The sequence below is a fragment of the Pseudophryne corroboree genome, chromosome 5, assembly GCF_028390025.1.
Source record: "Pseudophryne corroboree isolate aPseCor3 chromosome 5, aPseCor3.hap2, whole genome shotgun sequence".
Lineage (NCBI taxonomy): Eukaryota > Metazoa > Chordata > Amphibia > Anura > Myobatrachidae > Pseudophryne > Pseudophryne corroboree.
Genome location: NC_086448.1, coordinates 373903690 through 373920166, shown reverse-complemented (window position 1 = coordinate 373920166; position 16477 = coordinate 373903690). Strand labels below are relative to the sequence as shown.

At 45.3% G+C, this 16477-nt stretch overlaps 1 protein-coding gene across 3 annotated transcripts in view; it reads right to left on the bottom strand.

Annotated features, from left to right (window-relative positions):
• Positions 1-16477, bottom strand: part of SLC12A7 (solute carrier family 12 member 7) — a 952187-nt gene that overhangs the window by 155750 nt on the left and 779960 nt on the right. For all 3 annotated transcript variants that reach the window (XM_063922663.1, XM_063922664.1, XM_063922665.1), the window contains exon 14: positions 5210-5308. In XM_063922663.1, the coding sequence (XP_063778733.1) occupies positions 5210-5308 (99 nt within the window). The remainder of the gene's footprint in view (positions 1-5209; positions 5309-16477) is intronic.

The following is a 16477-nucleotide window of genomic DNA, read 5'->3' as shown; positions in this document are numbered from 1 at the left end:
TATTTATGTGCAGGGAAGTCTCCTAACTTGACCATAGTCCTTGGAAGTTTCTTCCCTGTGTGACTGCCCCCCAGCCTCGAAGGCTGGCATCTGTGGTCACCAGGACCCAGTCCTGTATGCCGAATCTGCGGCCCTCTTGAAGATGAGCACTCTGCAGCCACCACAGCAGAGACACCCTTGTCCTTGGAGACAGGGTTATCAGCCGATGCATCTGAAGATGCGATCCGGACCACTTGTCCAACAGGTCCCACTGAAAGGTTCTTGCATGGAACCTGCCGAATGGAATTGCTTCGTAGGAAGCTACCATCTTTCCCAGGATCCGCGTGCAGTGATGCACCGACACCTGTTTTGGTTTTAGGAGGCCTCTGACTAGAGATGACAGCTCCTTGGCCTTCTCCTCCGGGAGAAACACTTTTTTCTGTTCTGTGTCCAGAACCATCCCCAGGAACAGTAGACGTGTCGTAGGGACCAGCTGTAACTTTGGAATATTTAGAATCCAGCCGTGCTGTTGTAGCACCTCCCGAGATAGTGCTACCCCGACCAACAACTGCTCCCTGGACCTCGCCTTTATCAGGAGATCGTCCAAGTACGGGATAATTAAAACTCCCTTCTTTCGAAGGAGTATCATCATTTCGGCCATTACCTTGGTAAAGACCCTCGGAGCCGTGGATAGACCGAACGGCAACGTCTGGAATTGGTAACGACAATCCTGTACCATAAATCTGAGGTACTCCTGGTGAGGATGGTAAATGGGGACATGCAGGTAAGCATCCTTGATGTCCAGTGATACCATGTAATCCCCCTCGTCCAGGCTTGCAATAACCGCCCTGAGCGATTCCATCTTGAACTTGAATTTTTTTATATACGTGTTCAAGGATTTCAAATTTAAAATGGGTCTCACCGAACCGTCCGGTTTCGGTACCACAAACATTGTGGAATAGTAACCCCGTCCTTGTTGAAGTAGGGGCACCTTTACTATCACCTGTTGTGAATACAGCTTGTGAATTGCCTGTAACACTGCCTCCCTGCCTGAGGGAGTTGTTGGTAAGGCAGATTTGAGGAAACGGCGGGGGGGAGACGTCTCCAATTCCAGCCTGTACCCCTGAGATACTACTTGAAAGATCCAGGGATCCACCCGTGAGCGAGCCCACTGATCGCTGAAATTTTTGAGACGGGCCCCCACCGTACCTGGCTCCGCCTGTGGAGCCCCAGCGTCATGCTGTGGACTTAGAGGAAGCGGGGGAGGACTTTTGCTCCTGGGAACTGGCTGTATGCTGCAGCTTTTTCCCTCTACCTCTGCCTCCTGGCAGAAAGGACGCGCCATTAACCCACTTGCCCTTATTGGGCCGAAAGGACTGTACCTGATAATACGGTGCTTTCTTTGGCTGTGAGGGAACATGGGGTAAAAATGTAGACTTCCCAGCTGTTGCTGTGGAAACGAGGTCCGAGAGACCATCCCCGAACAACTCCTCACCCTTAAAAGGCAAAACTTCCATGTGCCTTTTAGAATCTGCATCTCCTGTCCACTGCCGAGTCCATAACCCTCTCCTGGCAGAAATGGACATTGCACTTATTTTAGATGCCAGCCGGCAAATATCCCTCTGTGCATCCCTCATGTATAAGAGTGCGTCTTTAATATGCTCTACGGTTAGCAATATAGTGTCCCTGTCTAGGGTATCAATATTTTCCGACAGGGAATCTGACCACGCAGCTGCAGCACTGCACATCCATGCTGAAGCAATAGCTGGTCTCAGTATAACACCTGTGTGTGTATATATAGACTTCAGGATAGCCTCCTGCTTTCTATCAGCAGATTCCTTCAGGGCGGCCGTATCCGGAGAGGTAGTGCCACCTTCTTTGACAAGCGTGTGAGCGCTTTATCCACCCCAGGGGATGTTTCCCAACGTGACCTATCCTCTGGCGGGAAAGGGTACGCCATTAGTAACCTCTTAGAAATTACCAGTTTCTTATCAGGGGAAGTCCACGCTTCTTCACACACTTCATTTAATTCCTCAGATGGAGGAAAAACAACTGGTAGTTTTTTCTCTCCAAACATAATACCCTTTTTTTGTGGTACCCGGGGTAACATCAGAAATATGCAACACATTTTTCATTGCCTCAATCATATAACGTGTGGCCCTATTGGAAGATACATTAGTCTCATCGTCGTCGACACTGGAGTCAGTATCCGTGTCGACATCTGTGTCTGCCATCTGAGGTAGCGGGCGTTTTAGAGCCCCTGATGGCTTTTGAGACGCCTGGGCAGGCACAGGCTGAGAAGCCGGCTGTCCCACATTTGGTATGTCGTCAAACCTTTTATGCAAGGAGTCGACACTGTCGCGTAATTCCTTCCACAGAACCATCCACTCAGGTGTCGACCCCGCAGGGGGTGACATCACATTTATCGGCATCTGTTCCGCCTCCACATAAGCCTCCTCATCAAACATGTCGACACAGCCGTACCGACACACCGCATACACACAGGGAATGCTCTGACAGAGGACAGGACCCCACAAAGCCCTTTGGGAAGACAGAGAGAGAGTATGCCAGCACACACCAGAGCGCTATATAACACAGGGATCCCACTATAAATGAGTGTTTTTCCCTTATAGCTGCTTATATTATATATATATATATATATATATATATATATATATATATATATATACACATACTGCGCCTAAATTTAGTGCTCCCCCTCTCTTTTTTACCCTTATGTAGCTTGACACTGCAGGGGAGAGCAAGGGAGCGTCCTTCCAGCGGAGCTGTGAGGGAAAAATGGTGCCAGTGTGCTGAGGGAGATGGCCCCGCCCCTTTTCCGGCGGACTTTTCCCGCTTTTTCTGGAATTCTGGCAGGGGTATTTTTACACCTATATAGCCTTCCTGACTATATATGGTGTACATTTGCCAGCCAAGGTGTATTATATTGCCCTCAGGGCGCCCCCCGCCAGCGCCCTGCACCCATCAGTGACCGGAGTGTGAGGTGTGCATGAGGAGCAATGGCGCACAGCTGCAGTGCTGTGCGCTACCTTGTTGAAGACAGAAGTCTTCTGCCGCCGATTTTCAGGAACACTTCTTGCTTCTGGCTCTGTAAGGGGGCCGGCGGCGCGGCTCCGGGACCGAACGATCGAGGTCGGGTCCTGTGTTCGATCCCTCTGGAGCTAATGGTGTCCAGTAGCCTAAGAAGCCCAAACTACCACCAGTTAGGTAGGTTCGCTTCTTCTCCCCTTAGTCCTTCGCTGCGGTGAGTCTGTTGCCAGCAGATCTCACTGTAAAATAAAAAACCTAAAATATACTTTCTTTCTAGGAGCTCAGGAGAGCCCCTAGTGTGCATCCAGCTCAGCCGGGCACAAGATTCTAACTGAAGTCTGGAGGAGGGTCATAGTGGGAGGAGCCAGTGCACACCAGTAGTCTAAAACTTTCTTTTAGTTGTGCCCAGTCTCCTGCGGAGCCGCTATTCCCCCATGGTCCTTACGGAGTCCCAGCATCCACTTAGGACGTCAGAGAAAACAGTTTAACATTTTAGATTTTTATCTGTTATAACCTCTCCCCAATGTCTATATAAAATATTTATAGACCTTTCACACACATGAACGCGCATCAACCTGGGTTTTTGCTATGTGCGAAGTAAACTACCCTGCTCTTTACTAGGGTTGGGCTGAGACCCGGGAATTACCAGCTTGAAAGACTCTTCCCAGGACGTACATCTGAAAGGGGTATTAGTCAATTTTCTTCAATGGATTTTCTATGTGATCAGCGGTTTCCTGTTTCAGTGATGGACATATAAAAGGGTTGTTAATTTAAGGAGCTGAATTTGGTAATGGCTTATCCCTTTGTGATCAATAGGTGCAAGATTACTCAGAAGCAATAGATACATTTTTTTTTTAACTGAAAGGAGAAAAAAGTTAGTTCAGCAGCCAATAATTATGGGTGTAGTATGGTATGCCGTCGGCCAGCATACCGGTGCCGGGATCCCGACCGCCGGCATACCAACAGCTGGGCGACCGCAAATGCGCCCCTTATGGGCTCGATGCGCTCGCCACGCTGCAGTGGTGCGCTACGCTATTTATTCTCCCTCCAGGGGGGTCGAGGACCCCCAAGAGGGCGAATAGTTGTCGGTATGCCGGTGTCGGGATTCCGGCATCGGTATACTGAGCGCCGGGATCCCAACAGCTGGCATACTGAATACCACCCAATAATTATGCCACATAATAGACCTTAATACACTGGGGAAGGTTTGCCTTATACTCTAACGGCACGACGAACATCAGGGGATTTCCACACTTTAAATATTCAATAAATAATGCTTCTAAAGCTGGGTACACAAAGAAAAATGTATCTGTCCAATCTGGGGGGGGGGGGGGTGATGAGGAGGAAACAAAAATCTGGTAACTTATTTGAGCAAGTGACAAGCAACCATTTACTCCCAAATGCTAGGAAATGGACAAAATGATACTTCGGATAATTTTGAAACAATTCGTTTTCCAGTGTTAGGGAGCAAATGGTGACCGTCAGTCACTCCCCTGCATTACCAAATTTTGGTCCCAGCAGACAGATTAATCTTTAGGTGTATACCCAGTTTAATGAATCTGGCAGGTACACTAGCGAAACGCGCATCAAGTGGGTTACAGATTTTATATTAAAAGGATTTTATTTAGGGAGTAGCTCCCGCATGGGAAAATTTCTGAAATCAAAATTTTTTTTTTTTAACTATATGGTGGCCTATTATTTGCTGTATTACCAGATAATTTGTGTAGGAAACACTTGTAGTTTTCATTTAAACTGGATAAGGAATAATAATAATAATAATAATAATAATAATAATAATAAGTATTATTTTACCTCACTGTAAACAGGTGAGTAAATTCCCAAATGTTCAGTTTTAATTTTTTCAAAATTACAAACAGTGTACACTATAATGTATATTTTTCTTTTCTCGTCTCATGTACACCAGTGAGAGTCTTCCATTACATACACTTTCTGAGGGGTGACTGAAACCACTTCCTCATTCAGCTGGCTGCAAACAGTCATGCTAAAAATAATTTGGTGTCTTCCGTAGGTTTGGAGTGGTGCCGATTCCTCCCCTTTGCATAGTGGAGATTACCTAGGTTGTTTTATGAGGTGGCTCATGATTATCAACTAGGAAAGATGCAATTTTTTATTAAACAGTGCACAATACAAAAATAAAAACTAAGATTACAATATTTACCAGTGATAGTATTTAAATCGTGGTCTCCAATTTGGCGTTCGTAACAATGTTTGTAGCGCACAAGCCAAGTTTACAAACATGTAACACATTAGGAAAAACCTAGAAAAAAAAAATGTATCAACAGTATTCATTGGAATGCAGATGCGCAGCATTAAGTTATTAGGTGTGGGGGAGGGGAATAAGGCTGAAAATATGGTCAAGAATACAATACAAAGCCACACTTTTGTCATCTGTGCCATTTCTTTCACTACAGGATGCCAGACATTCTGCAGTTAATTAAATGTTCATTTTACCACAAGCATGTATTTTTCCAAAATGTGTTCATTTTTATTCAGTCTACAAACTCATGCTCCCCACATTCTAGGAGTCAAAGAAGAACACATCCCATGGTTCTAAATATTCCACAACATGACCTCACTAAACATTGAAGGACGTTAGAGATACAGAGGTTGCTGTATTAAGCAGTGAAGAGAGTGGAAAAGTAGACCGGTGGAGAAGTTGTCCATAGTAACCAATCAGCTTCTGCCTATCATTTCTATAGAATGTACTTGATAAACGCTACCTGGAAGCTGACTGCTATGGGCAACTGCTTGATACATCAACCCCACAGAATCTACATGCAGCCTGATTAAGCATTTTAATTACTTATCATTAAGTTCTTATAGAAACAGCCTCACTAAAACAATGGGATTTACAAGCCAAAATCTCTAGATACAATATGAAAAAGGATAACAAATGAGGAATGGCATCCTTTGAGTAAAATTCCCACCCACCCGATTTTCATTAGTTGATTCGGCCTATGCCGACACATCATGGCTGAGGAGGCTGCTAAGGCTGAGAAACACGGAGACCGGAAGTAATGCGGACGTGACGTGCACACGTGGGGCAGAGCAGGGTGCCGGGAGCAGGACGGAGGGTGCAAGGTTTTGGGAGCCGCGAGTGGGACGGTGGTGCCGGGAACAAGTCCAGGATGGAGCCTATACAGGGGAAGCAGTGACCAGTGATCGGGTGCTGCTGCAGGAGGTCCAGAATCCCTCAGGACATGCAAGTATCACTAATGTTATACATTGTCACACGGTTACACATTCCACTGGTGTACACTGTTACACATAGGAGGATTGTAGTGCTAGAAGGGGATTGTTGCACTATGTTGTATAGGAGTATTGTAGTACTATGGGAGGACTGTAGTGCTATAAGGGGACAGTATTGCGTCTTGGATAGGCCTCTCTATATATAGGGGACACACATCGGCTAAAGGCTAACTACAGGAAGAGGGAGTTAGCTAACCCATTCAGAATGAGTGGGAACAAGATTGATGGTCTCACCCAGCGCATATCTTGTCAGATGTATGCATACCTGGAGCAACTGCTCCAGGGTGAATACCTCTGTGCAAAATATGAGCAAATGCTCTCTTTGGAAGCCCAGGTAATGGATATAGCCAATCTTGAGCAAAGTCTGCAGCTCACTGTGGATGCATTTGGGGAGCTGGATGGGGCTAGCGAAGAGGAGGAGCAACAGGTAAGAAGCTGGGTTACAGTTAGAAGGGGTAAAGGTGGGAAGTAGAGGCAGGCCAACACCGAGCTGCCAAATCCCAGCAGATTCGCCCGATTGGACAAAGATACTGTGAATGGCAATGCAAATTTGGCGGCACTGGCAGAGACTGTTTCCGCTAGCAACCAGAGGGGCGGTCACTCTGGCACAGACGGGAAAGCGGTTAGCAAGATACTGAGTCAGATTGTGGTGGTAGGGGATTCAATAATTAAAAAGGCAGATAGGGCAATCTGCTACCGGGACCGCAATTGTCGTACATTGTGTTGTCTTCCGGGTGCTTGGGTATGACACATTGCAGATCGGGTAGACAGATTGTTAGGAGAGTCTGGGAAAGACCCGGCGGTCTTTGTGCACATGGCACCAATGACAGTGGTAGATAGGTTGCCTTCAAAAACTATTTTAGAGACCTAGGTCGCAAACTTAGGGCAAGGACATTTAAGGTAATATTCTCCGAAATATTACCTGTGCCACGCGCTAGCGCAGGGAGATTATGGAGATAAATGTGTGGCTAAGAGATTGGTGTAGGAAGGAGGGATTTGTCTTCCTGGAACACTGGGCAGACTCCTCGGTCAGGCTTCACCTTTTTTGTCGTGATGGATTGCACCTGAGCGAGGGAGGGGAAGCAGTGCTTGGGGGAAGGATGGTTAGAATGTTGGAGGAGATTTTAAAGTAGGTGTCTGGGGGGAGGAATTAGAAAGATTTAATGGGGCAATCAGAGAGGGCAGAAAGAAAGGATCTATAAAGTATAATGGGGGGCTGGGAAATAGTCAGCAATGTTAAATCAAGGAAAACTCAAGTAACCAAAGACACGATACCAACAATTAAACATACAGAGCAGGGAATTACTAAACTAAAGTGTATGCTTGCAAATGCAAGAAGCCTAACAAGTAAAATGGGGGAATTAGAAACGATTGCACTCAATGATCACTATATCATAGGCATTACGAGGACGTGGTGGGCCGATTCCCACGAATAGGCAGTAAATTTGGAGGGTTATACTCTCTTCAGGAGAGACAGGACTAATTTTGAGTTTGGGGAAAGATACAAAAAAGCTACAAACCACCAGATATTAGGATGCCTGAAGAATTACAAATCTTGCAGCAAATCGAAAAAGCTGCAAGACTGGGGGAGGTCCTAATCATTGGGGATTTTAATTATCCGGACATAAATTGAAACACAGAATCAGGAAATACAGCTAGGGGTAACAGGTTCTTAAACATGCTAAAAGATAACTACTTGTCTCAAGTAATCGAGGAACCAACTAGACTTAGGACTATGCTGGATCTAGTACTAACTAATAATGTGGAGATTATATAAAATATTAAAGTAGGGGAGAACTTGGGAACCAGAGATAATAATATGGTCACATTCGATATCAGTTTTCAAAAACAACACTATAAGGGCCCAACTAAGACTTTTAACTTTAGAAAAGCTAATTTCAACATGCTGAAACGAGCACTAAAAGGACATTGATTGGGAAATTTAGTTTCCTGGTAAGAATACAGCTGAAATGTGGGATGCTTTTAAAATTTTGCTCGATAAGTACACTCATATGTTCATTCCCATGGGCAACAAACGCAAGAGTATTAAACTCGTGGCTTAACAAGGTTAAGGAGCAAATGGATAAAAAGAGGCATACTTTCAAAGCATTTAAATCCAACGGGAAGGCGGGTTCATTCCAGTACTACAAGGAATGTAACAAAAAATGCAAAAAAGAAATCAGAGCAGCTAAAATAGAAAACAAAAAACAAAACGCCAACGAGAGTACAGCAAACTCTAAAAGGTTTTATTAAGTATATAAACAGTAAAAGGTTAAAAAAGGAGACTATAGTACCATTAAAGGGGAGGTTAGGTGTCTTGAATGATGATGACATAGATAATGCAGATTTAATGAACACATTTTTTTCATCAGTGTTTACTAGAAAGGTCCTGTTGGTGGGAGTAGCGAACAACAAAAGCTATGATAACGTCCCTTTGCTAAGTACTTGGTTAAATGAGGAAGTAGTCCGGAAGAGACTAAGTAAAATCAAGATAAATAAATCTCCTAGTCCATATGGACTTCACCCAAGGGTTCTTATGAAGCTTAACTCAGAACTAGGAAGACCTTTATATTTGATTTACTATGAGTCAATTACATCAGGAACGATACCAAAGGACTAGCATATAGCAGCGGTAGTCCCAATATTTAAAAAAGGAATAAAAACTCATCCCGGTAACTATAGACTGGTAAGTTTGACATCTAGAGTGGGGAAAATACTGGAAGGTATAATAAGGGATACAAGAGTACTTTGATACCTCCAAGGTTATTTATAGGAATCACCATGGTTTTGTGAGGTACAGGTCATGTCAAACTAACTTAATTAGCTTCCACGAGAAAGTGAGCGATAATATTGATCAGGGTAAAGCAGTGGATGTGGTATATTTAGATTTTGCTAAAGCCTTCGACACAGTGCCACACATGACAATGATTTTCAAATTAAGAGAGCTTGGTTTAGGAAACACTATTTGTACTTGGGTAAGTAATTGGCTAAACAACAGGTAACAGCGAGTGGTGGTTAATGGGATGTTTTTCGACTGGGCCTCAGTACTCAGTGGAATACCGCAAGGGTCCGCACTCAGGTCACTACTATTTAATATATTTATTGATGACCTAGGGGTGGGTCTGGAAAGCAGTGTCAATTTTTGCAGATGATACTAAAGTGTGTAGAGTAATATATTCAGACAAGGATGTTAAGTATCTACAGAATGACTTATTTAAACTGGAGGTTTCAGCAGATAAAATAGAGAATGAGGTTCAATACAGAAAAAATAGGATTTCAATTACCTACCGGTAAATCCTTTTCGTGTAGTCCGTAGGGGATACTGGGAATCTATTTAGTACCAAGGGGTATAGACGGGTCATCTTGGAGCCATGAGCACTATAGAAGTTTGATAAAAAGTGCTGTCTCCTCCCTCTATGCCCCTCCTACCAGACTCAGTCTAGGAAACTGTGCCCGAGGAGACGGACATACTTTGAGAGAAGGAAATGGATAAAGTGGTGAGATTTCGAACCAGCACAACTAGAACAAGAGGAAGGCCATGCTAACCAAACTTGAAAACAGGGACAGCAACAGCTAAACCAACCAACAGTACTTAAACAAGTAACTGTGCAGGAAGAACGAAGCACCGGGCGGGCGCCCAGTATCCCCTATGGACTACGAGAAAAGGATTTACTGGTAGGTAATTAAAATCCTATTTTCTCTAACGTCCTAGGGGATACTGGGAATCCATTTAGTACCAAAGGGAAGTACCAAAGCTCTCAAACCGGGTGGGAGAGTGCTGAGGGTCCTGCAGAACAGATTGATCAAACAGAAGGTCCTCAGAGGCCAAGGTATCGAACTTGTAAAACTTGGCAAACGTGTTCGAACCCGACCAAGTAGCTGCTCAGCAGAGCTGTAATGCCGAGAAACCCCGGGCAGCCGCCCAAGAGGAACCCACCGACCTAGTAGAGTGGGCCTGTATAGACTTCGAAATTGGTAAACATGCTGTGGAATAAGCATGCTAGATAGTGAGCCTGATCCAGTGTGCACATAACCGCTTTGAAGCAGGACACCCAATTTTATTGGCATCATAAAGAACGAACAGCGAGTTCGATTTTCTGTGACGAGCAGTTCGCTTTACATATACCTTCAAGGCCCTTAAAACATCCAAAGACTTTGAAGCAGCAGAGGTGTCAGTATTAACCAGAACCACAATTGGCTGGTTGATGTGAAACGCAGACACCACCTTAGGAAGGAATTGCTGCTGAATCCTGAGCTCAGCTCTGTCCTCATGGAAAATCAAGTAGGGGCTCTTGTGAGACAACATCCCCAGTTACGACACACGCCTTGCCGAAGGCTAACAGTGTGACGGTCTTCCACGTAAGATACTTTACATCTACCTCCTGTAACGGTTCAAACCAGTCCGATTGGAGGAATTTGCAGCACCAAATTGAGATCCCAAGGTGCCGAGGGAGGCTGGATATGAAGAAAACCCTTCAAGAACATCTGGACCTCAGGGATAGAAGCCAAATGTTTCTGAAAAGAAAATAGACAAGCCCGAAATCTGAACTTTTATGGAGCCTAGGCCCACATCGACTCCTGACTGCAGAAAGAGCAGGAAACGTCCCAGATGAAATTCAACCATAGAATATTGTCTGCTCTCACACAAAGAGACATACTTCTTCCAGATGGTAATGTTTCGACATTACCCCCTTCCTGGCCTTGATCATAGTTGGGATGACCTTGTCAGGAATCTCTCTACTAGCTAGAATCAGCCATTCAACTTCCATGCCATCAAACGTAGCTGTGGTAAGACTTGATAAACGAATGGGCCCTGTTGCAGGAGATCCTCTTGAAGAGGCAGAGGCCACGGATCTTCTATTAGCATCTCGAGAAGATCCGCATACCAGGCCGTTCGCGGCCAATCTGGAGCAATGAGTATTGCTTGAACTTTTTTCCTTTTTATTATTTTGAGAATTCTTGGGATCAGAGGAATGGGAGGAAACAAGTACACCAGCTGGTGGGTGTGGTATGGTATGCCGGCAGCCGGGCTCCCGGCGACCAGCATACCAGCGCCGGAAGCCCGACCGCCGGCTTACCGACAGCGTGGCGAGCGCAAATGAGCCCCTTGCGGGCACGGTGGCACGCTATCTATTCTCCCTCCGGGGGGGGTCGTGGACCCCCATGAGGGAGAAAAACTGTCGCTATGCCGGCTGTCGGGATTCCGGCGTCGGTATACTGTGCGCCGGGATCCCAACAGTCGGCAACCTGAAGACCACCCCCAGCTGGTAGACCCACGGAGTAGCCAGGGCATCGACCGCTACCGCTTGTGGGTCCCTCGACCTGGAACAATACCGCTCGAGTTTCTTCATGAGTCGAGAGGTCATGACGATTTGTGGGTACCCCCACTGACGTGTCAGCCACTGGAACATCTCCGAGTGGAGTTCCCATTCCCTCGGGTGCAGGTTGTGTCTGCTGAGGAAATCTGCTTCCCAGTTGTCTACTCCCGGAATGAAAATCGCCAACGCCACTGCGTGTTTTTCCGCCCAGAGGAGAATTCTTGATACCTCTGACATTGCGGCTCTGCTTTTCGTTACACCCGGTTTATGTACGTCACCGCTGTCACATTGTCTGACTGAATTTGAATGGCCTGATTCTGAAGAAGAGATGAGGCCTGCAGAAGGGCGTTGTAGACAGCCCTGAGTTCCAGGATGTTTATTGGAAGAACGATTTCCTGACTTGACCATCTTCCTTGAAACTGCACCCCAACCTCCGAGGCTTACGTCTGTGGTTAGAAGAATCCAATTCTGCATCACGAACCTTCGACCCTCCAATAGGTGAGAAGTTTGTAGCCACCACAGGAGGGAGATCCTGGCTTTTGGCGACAGACTAATCCTCTGATGCATGTGAAGATCCGAACCATTTGTCCAGCAGATCCAGCTGGAAGGTCCTCGCATGAAACCTTCCGTACTGAATTGCTTTGTAAGAAGCCACCATTTCCCCCAGAAGGCAGATGCACAGATGTACTGAGATTCAGGTCGGCTTCAAGACAGCCCGGACCATCGACTGGATTACCATTGCCTTTTCCAAGGGAAAGAACACTCTCTGAAACGGTGTCCAGTATCATTCCTAGGAAATGAAGCTTCTGCGTTGGTTCTAGGTGAGATTTTGGTAGGTTCAGAATGCACCCATGATCCAGGAGTAATCTGGTTGTGAGACCAACGTTCTCCAACAACTGCTCCCTGGACGCAGCCTTTATCGGAAGATCATCCAGGTAAGGAATTACATTCACTCCTTGTTTGCGGAGTAGCAACATCATCTCTGCCATCACCTTGGTGCCGTGGAGAGACCTAATGGCAGGGCCTGGAACTGGTAGTGACAGTCCTGTAGTGCAAACCGTAGATAAGCCTGATGTTGCGGCCAGATCGGAATGTGAAGGTACGCATCCTTGATATACAGAGACACTAGGAATTCCCCTCTTCCAGACCTGAGATCACTGCTCTCAGAGACTCCATCTTGAACATGAACACTCTTAAGTATGGGTTCAATGACCTGAGGTTCAGAATCGTTCTTACCGAACCGTCCGGTTTCGGTACTACAAACAAGCTGGAATAGTAACCCTTGTTTTGTAGATAAGGTTGAACTGGAACAATGACCTGTGTCTATAACAATTTTTGAATGGCGTCCTGTAACATTATTATTGCCTCTTGTGAAATTGGTAAGCCTGATTTGAAGAACCTGTGAGGTGTGAGATCCTGGAACTCCAGCCTGTAGCCCTGGGTTATAAGGTCTATGACCCAGGGATCCTGACAAGATCTCGTTTAGGCGTGACTGAAGAATTTTAGTCAGGCTCCCACCTGCCTGTCTCCCAGGCATCGCAGTCCACAGTCATGAGGAAGGCTTTGAGGAGGCAGAGCCAGAGCTCTGTTCCTGTGAACCAGCAACCGCTGGTTTACATGGCTTACCTCTAGCACCTCTGGCGGCGGTAGAAGAACCTCTGGCCTTGCTTCGATACTTTGCAGTCCTTTTGTACTGCAAATTGGGTCCTGAGTAGGTCTTTCTAGCTGGCGGAACTGCAGAAGGTAGATATGTGGACTTACCAGCAGTAGCTCGCAAAATCCACTTGTCGAGTTCGTCGCCAAATAAGGCCTCACATGTGAAAGGCAGGCCCTCCACACCTTCTCTGGAGTCCGCATCAGCAATCCATTGACGTAGCCATAATCCCCTGCATGCCGACACTGCCATTGTTGGGGTGCGTGCATTAAGTAAACCTATCTCCTTAACGGCTTCCATTATAAAGTTCGCAGAATCTTGGATGTGTTGCAGGAGTAAAACAATTTCCTCTTAAGGTAAGGTGTCTAACCCTCAATTAAACTACTAGACCATTTTGCAATGGTCCGCGTAATCCACCCACATGCTATAGTGGGTCTCTGGGCCACCCCAGCAGCTGTATTCAAATATTTGAGTGTAGTCTCAAATTTACGATCAGCTGCATCCTTTAGGGAGGCTGCACCAGGAACAGGTAATACTATTTTATGTCAGATCCTGGAGACTGACACATCCACTATCGGTGGATTTTCCCATTTTTTACTATCCTCAGGAGGAAAAGATGATAACAGTCTAGGAATTTTAAATTTCTTATCTGGATTAACCCACGGCTCCTCAAACAGGGTATTTAGTTCCTTTAACACAGGAAAAGTGGCTGTGGATTTTTCTTCACATTAAAGAAAGATTCCTCCCCCACCTCTGTCACCTTATCAGGAATATTTAGGACTTCTCTTATATGAGAGCCTCAACACCTTGCGACAGGGTACCCTACCCCACCTATATGTCCACCTCACCTTCGTCCATTTCAGACCCTTCATTATCAGAGTCAGAATGTAGGATATGGGCCAAAGAACGATTTTGCGGACAAATGGTAGAGGACTGAGACGCTGGTCTGGGTACTGAGTCCTGAGTCCTTTTGCATAAACTCAGTCACAGACTATCTTAAGTATTGCGTCTCTTTCTCATTATAAGATAATTTAGCAGAGATGGTGGAAATCATCCCCCGAATGGAGTCCAGCCATGCTGGCTCCGCCCCACTAGCCTGAGAAGGGATACTACACTGAGTAGATACTAGTGAACCCCCTGGAGAAGAGGAACACTGTGCCTTGCATGATACACACTCTTTGCCTGACCTACTGCAGTAGTAACAGCACACACACAGGAAAAGGTTAAAAGCACAATTAACCAACAAAGAGCACTTCCCGAGAGACACAGAGAGAGAGGAAAGAACCAGCACACTGCTAAAGCCAAGCTTAGCCGGGTCGCAGACCAAGTACCCAGATTAGGGACTTAGTACACAAGTATAAAGCTCCCCCCTGCTATGACCCCCTGGTACTGCTGAGGTATTCTGGAGGCTCTTCAGAGGAGCGGCGCATCCCTGCAGTCAGCGCCTGTGTAGCTGCAGTAGGGTAAAATGGCACCCGTGAGCTGATGGAGCCGCTCATAGTGAAGGCCCGCCCCCTTCCCACTCTTCTTTATACTGGCTTTTTTGTCTGAGTACATAAAATGGAGTAAGCCCCCTTTTAAGCTGTAATGCCAGTCTGGGTACTGTGTACACTACAGTTTACGAAGTCTGGAGACTCAGTTCGCCCCATGTAGAAGACGTGCATATCCGTACCCAGACGTCTCCATAATAGCCGGCCACCACTCTTCATTCTTCTGGCTCTGTTAGGGGTGGTGGCATGCTGTGGGAGTGTGCGGCTTGCTAATAGTTCCCACAGGAGCTAGCGTCTTGTCAGCAGGGAACGGAACCATTAACCATAGTGGGGTTGGGCCATTTTCCGCCCTAAGTCACACGAAGCAGGCAAACGTCTAAAATAAATGCAGAAAACGCTTCAGGAGCTTCCAGAGATGTGACCGGCTTCATCGGGCAAATTTTCTAAACCGAGTCTGGTAGGAGGAGCATAGAGGGAGGAGCCAGCACACGTTATCAAACGTCTATGGTGCCCATGCCTATAAGGTGTTAGCATGTATAAAATGGGGAATTGAGACAAGGGATGAGTTTTCAATCCTGCCACTGTATAAATCATTGGTGCAGCCACACCAGGAATATTGTGTACAGTTCTGGGCACCGCACTATAAAAAAATATATATCTTGGAACTTGAAAGGGTTCAGAGGCGAGCCACCAAATTGATTAAAGGGTTAGAGGCATTGGATTAATAAGGAAAAGTTTACTAGGTTAAATATGTTTACACACAAAAAGAGGCGGCTAAGAGGGGACATTATTAATATTTACAAATATATAAAAGGGACAATAGAAGGAACTATCAGGCAATTTGTTTATTGAAAAATTTCTAGACAGGACACGCGGACACCCTCTGAGGTTAGAGGAGAGAAAATTTCATACCCAACGAAGGAAAGGGTTCTTCACAGGTAAGGGCAGTAAGAATTTGTAATTCTCTGGCAGAGAAGGTGGACTCAATATGTTTAAAAATGTATTAGATAAGTTCTTATCTGATAGAAATATCCAAGGATATAGCATTTAAAGGAAGAGTATTTTAGAAAAAGCATGAATTATAGTTGTTATGTAGACTTAAAAACAGAACTTAAGTTATACTATATTTACATACAGCTTAGTTAGTGTAAGAATTATAATACAGGTTGAACTCAATGGACATTTTGTCTTTTTTCAACCTTATTAACTATGTTACTGTGTAAACAAATCTCCTTTTCATGTGGCTGACATAGAAACTGTGGCTAGAAAAGGGCAGCGTTGAGCTTTCTTACTGATATACATGTAAATACATAGTTCAGAACAATAATAAACTTGAGATAAATTATGTTAATTACCTTTAATGAGGTAAATCTGGGATAGCAGCATCCATTTCCGTGCCCAATTGACTATATAGTATGGCAGAATTAATTTAACTGGAATCAGCATGTAACACAGCAGTCATTAAACAATAATATAAGGCAGAAATAATTGCCCAGTAACAGTATGAAGCGGATCAGAATGTCATGAGTAGACTACACCCGTATTAACATTAAATGGAGAAACTATTTTAGCATTGTACAAATTTCTCTTACTGGTTTCACTTTACTTTGCTGTAGTTTGGGAAGACCTGAATATGTTCAGGAATGATAATTCTGATACAGTGAGACAGACAACAAAATCTGTAACAGGGAAGTACTTAGAGGAATATTAGGTAT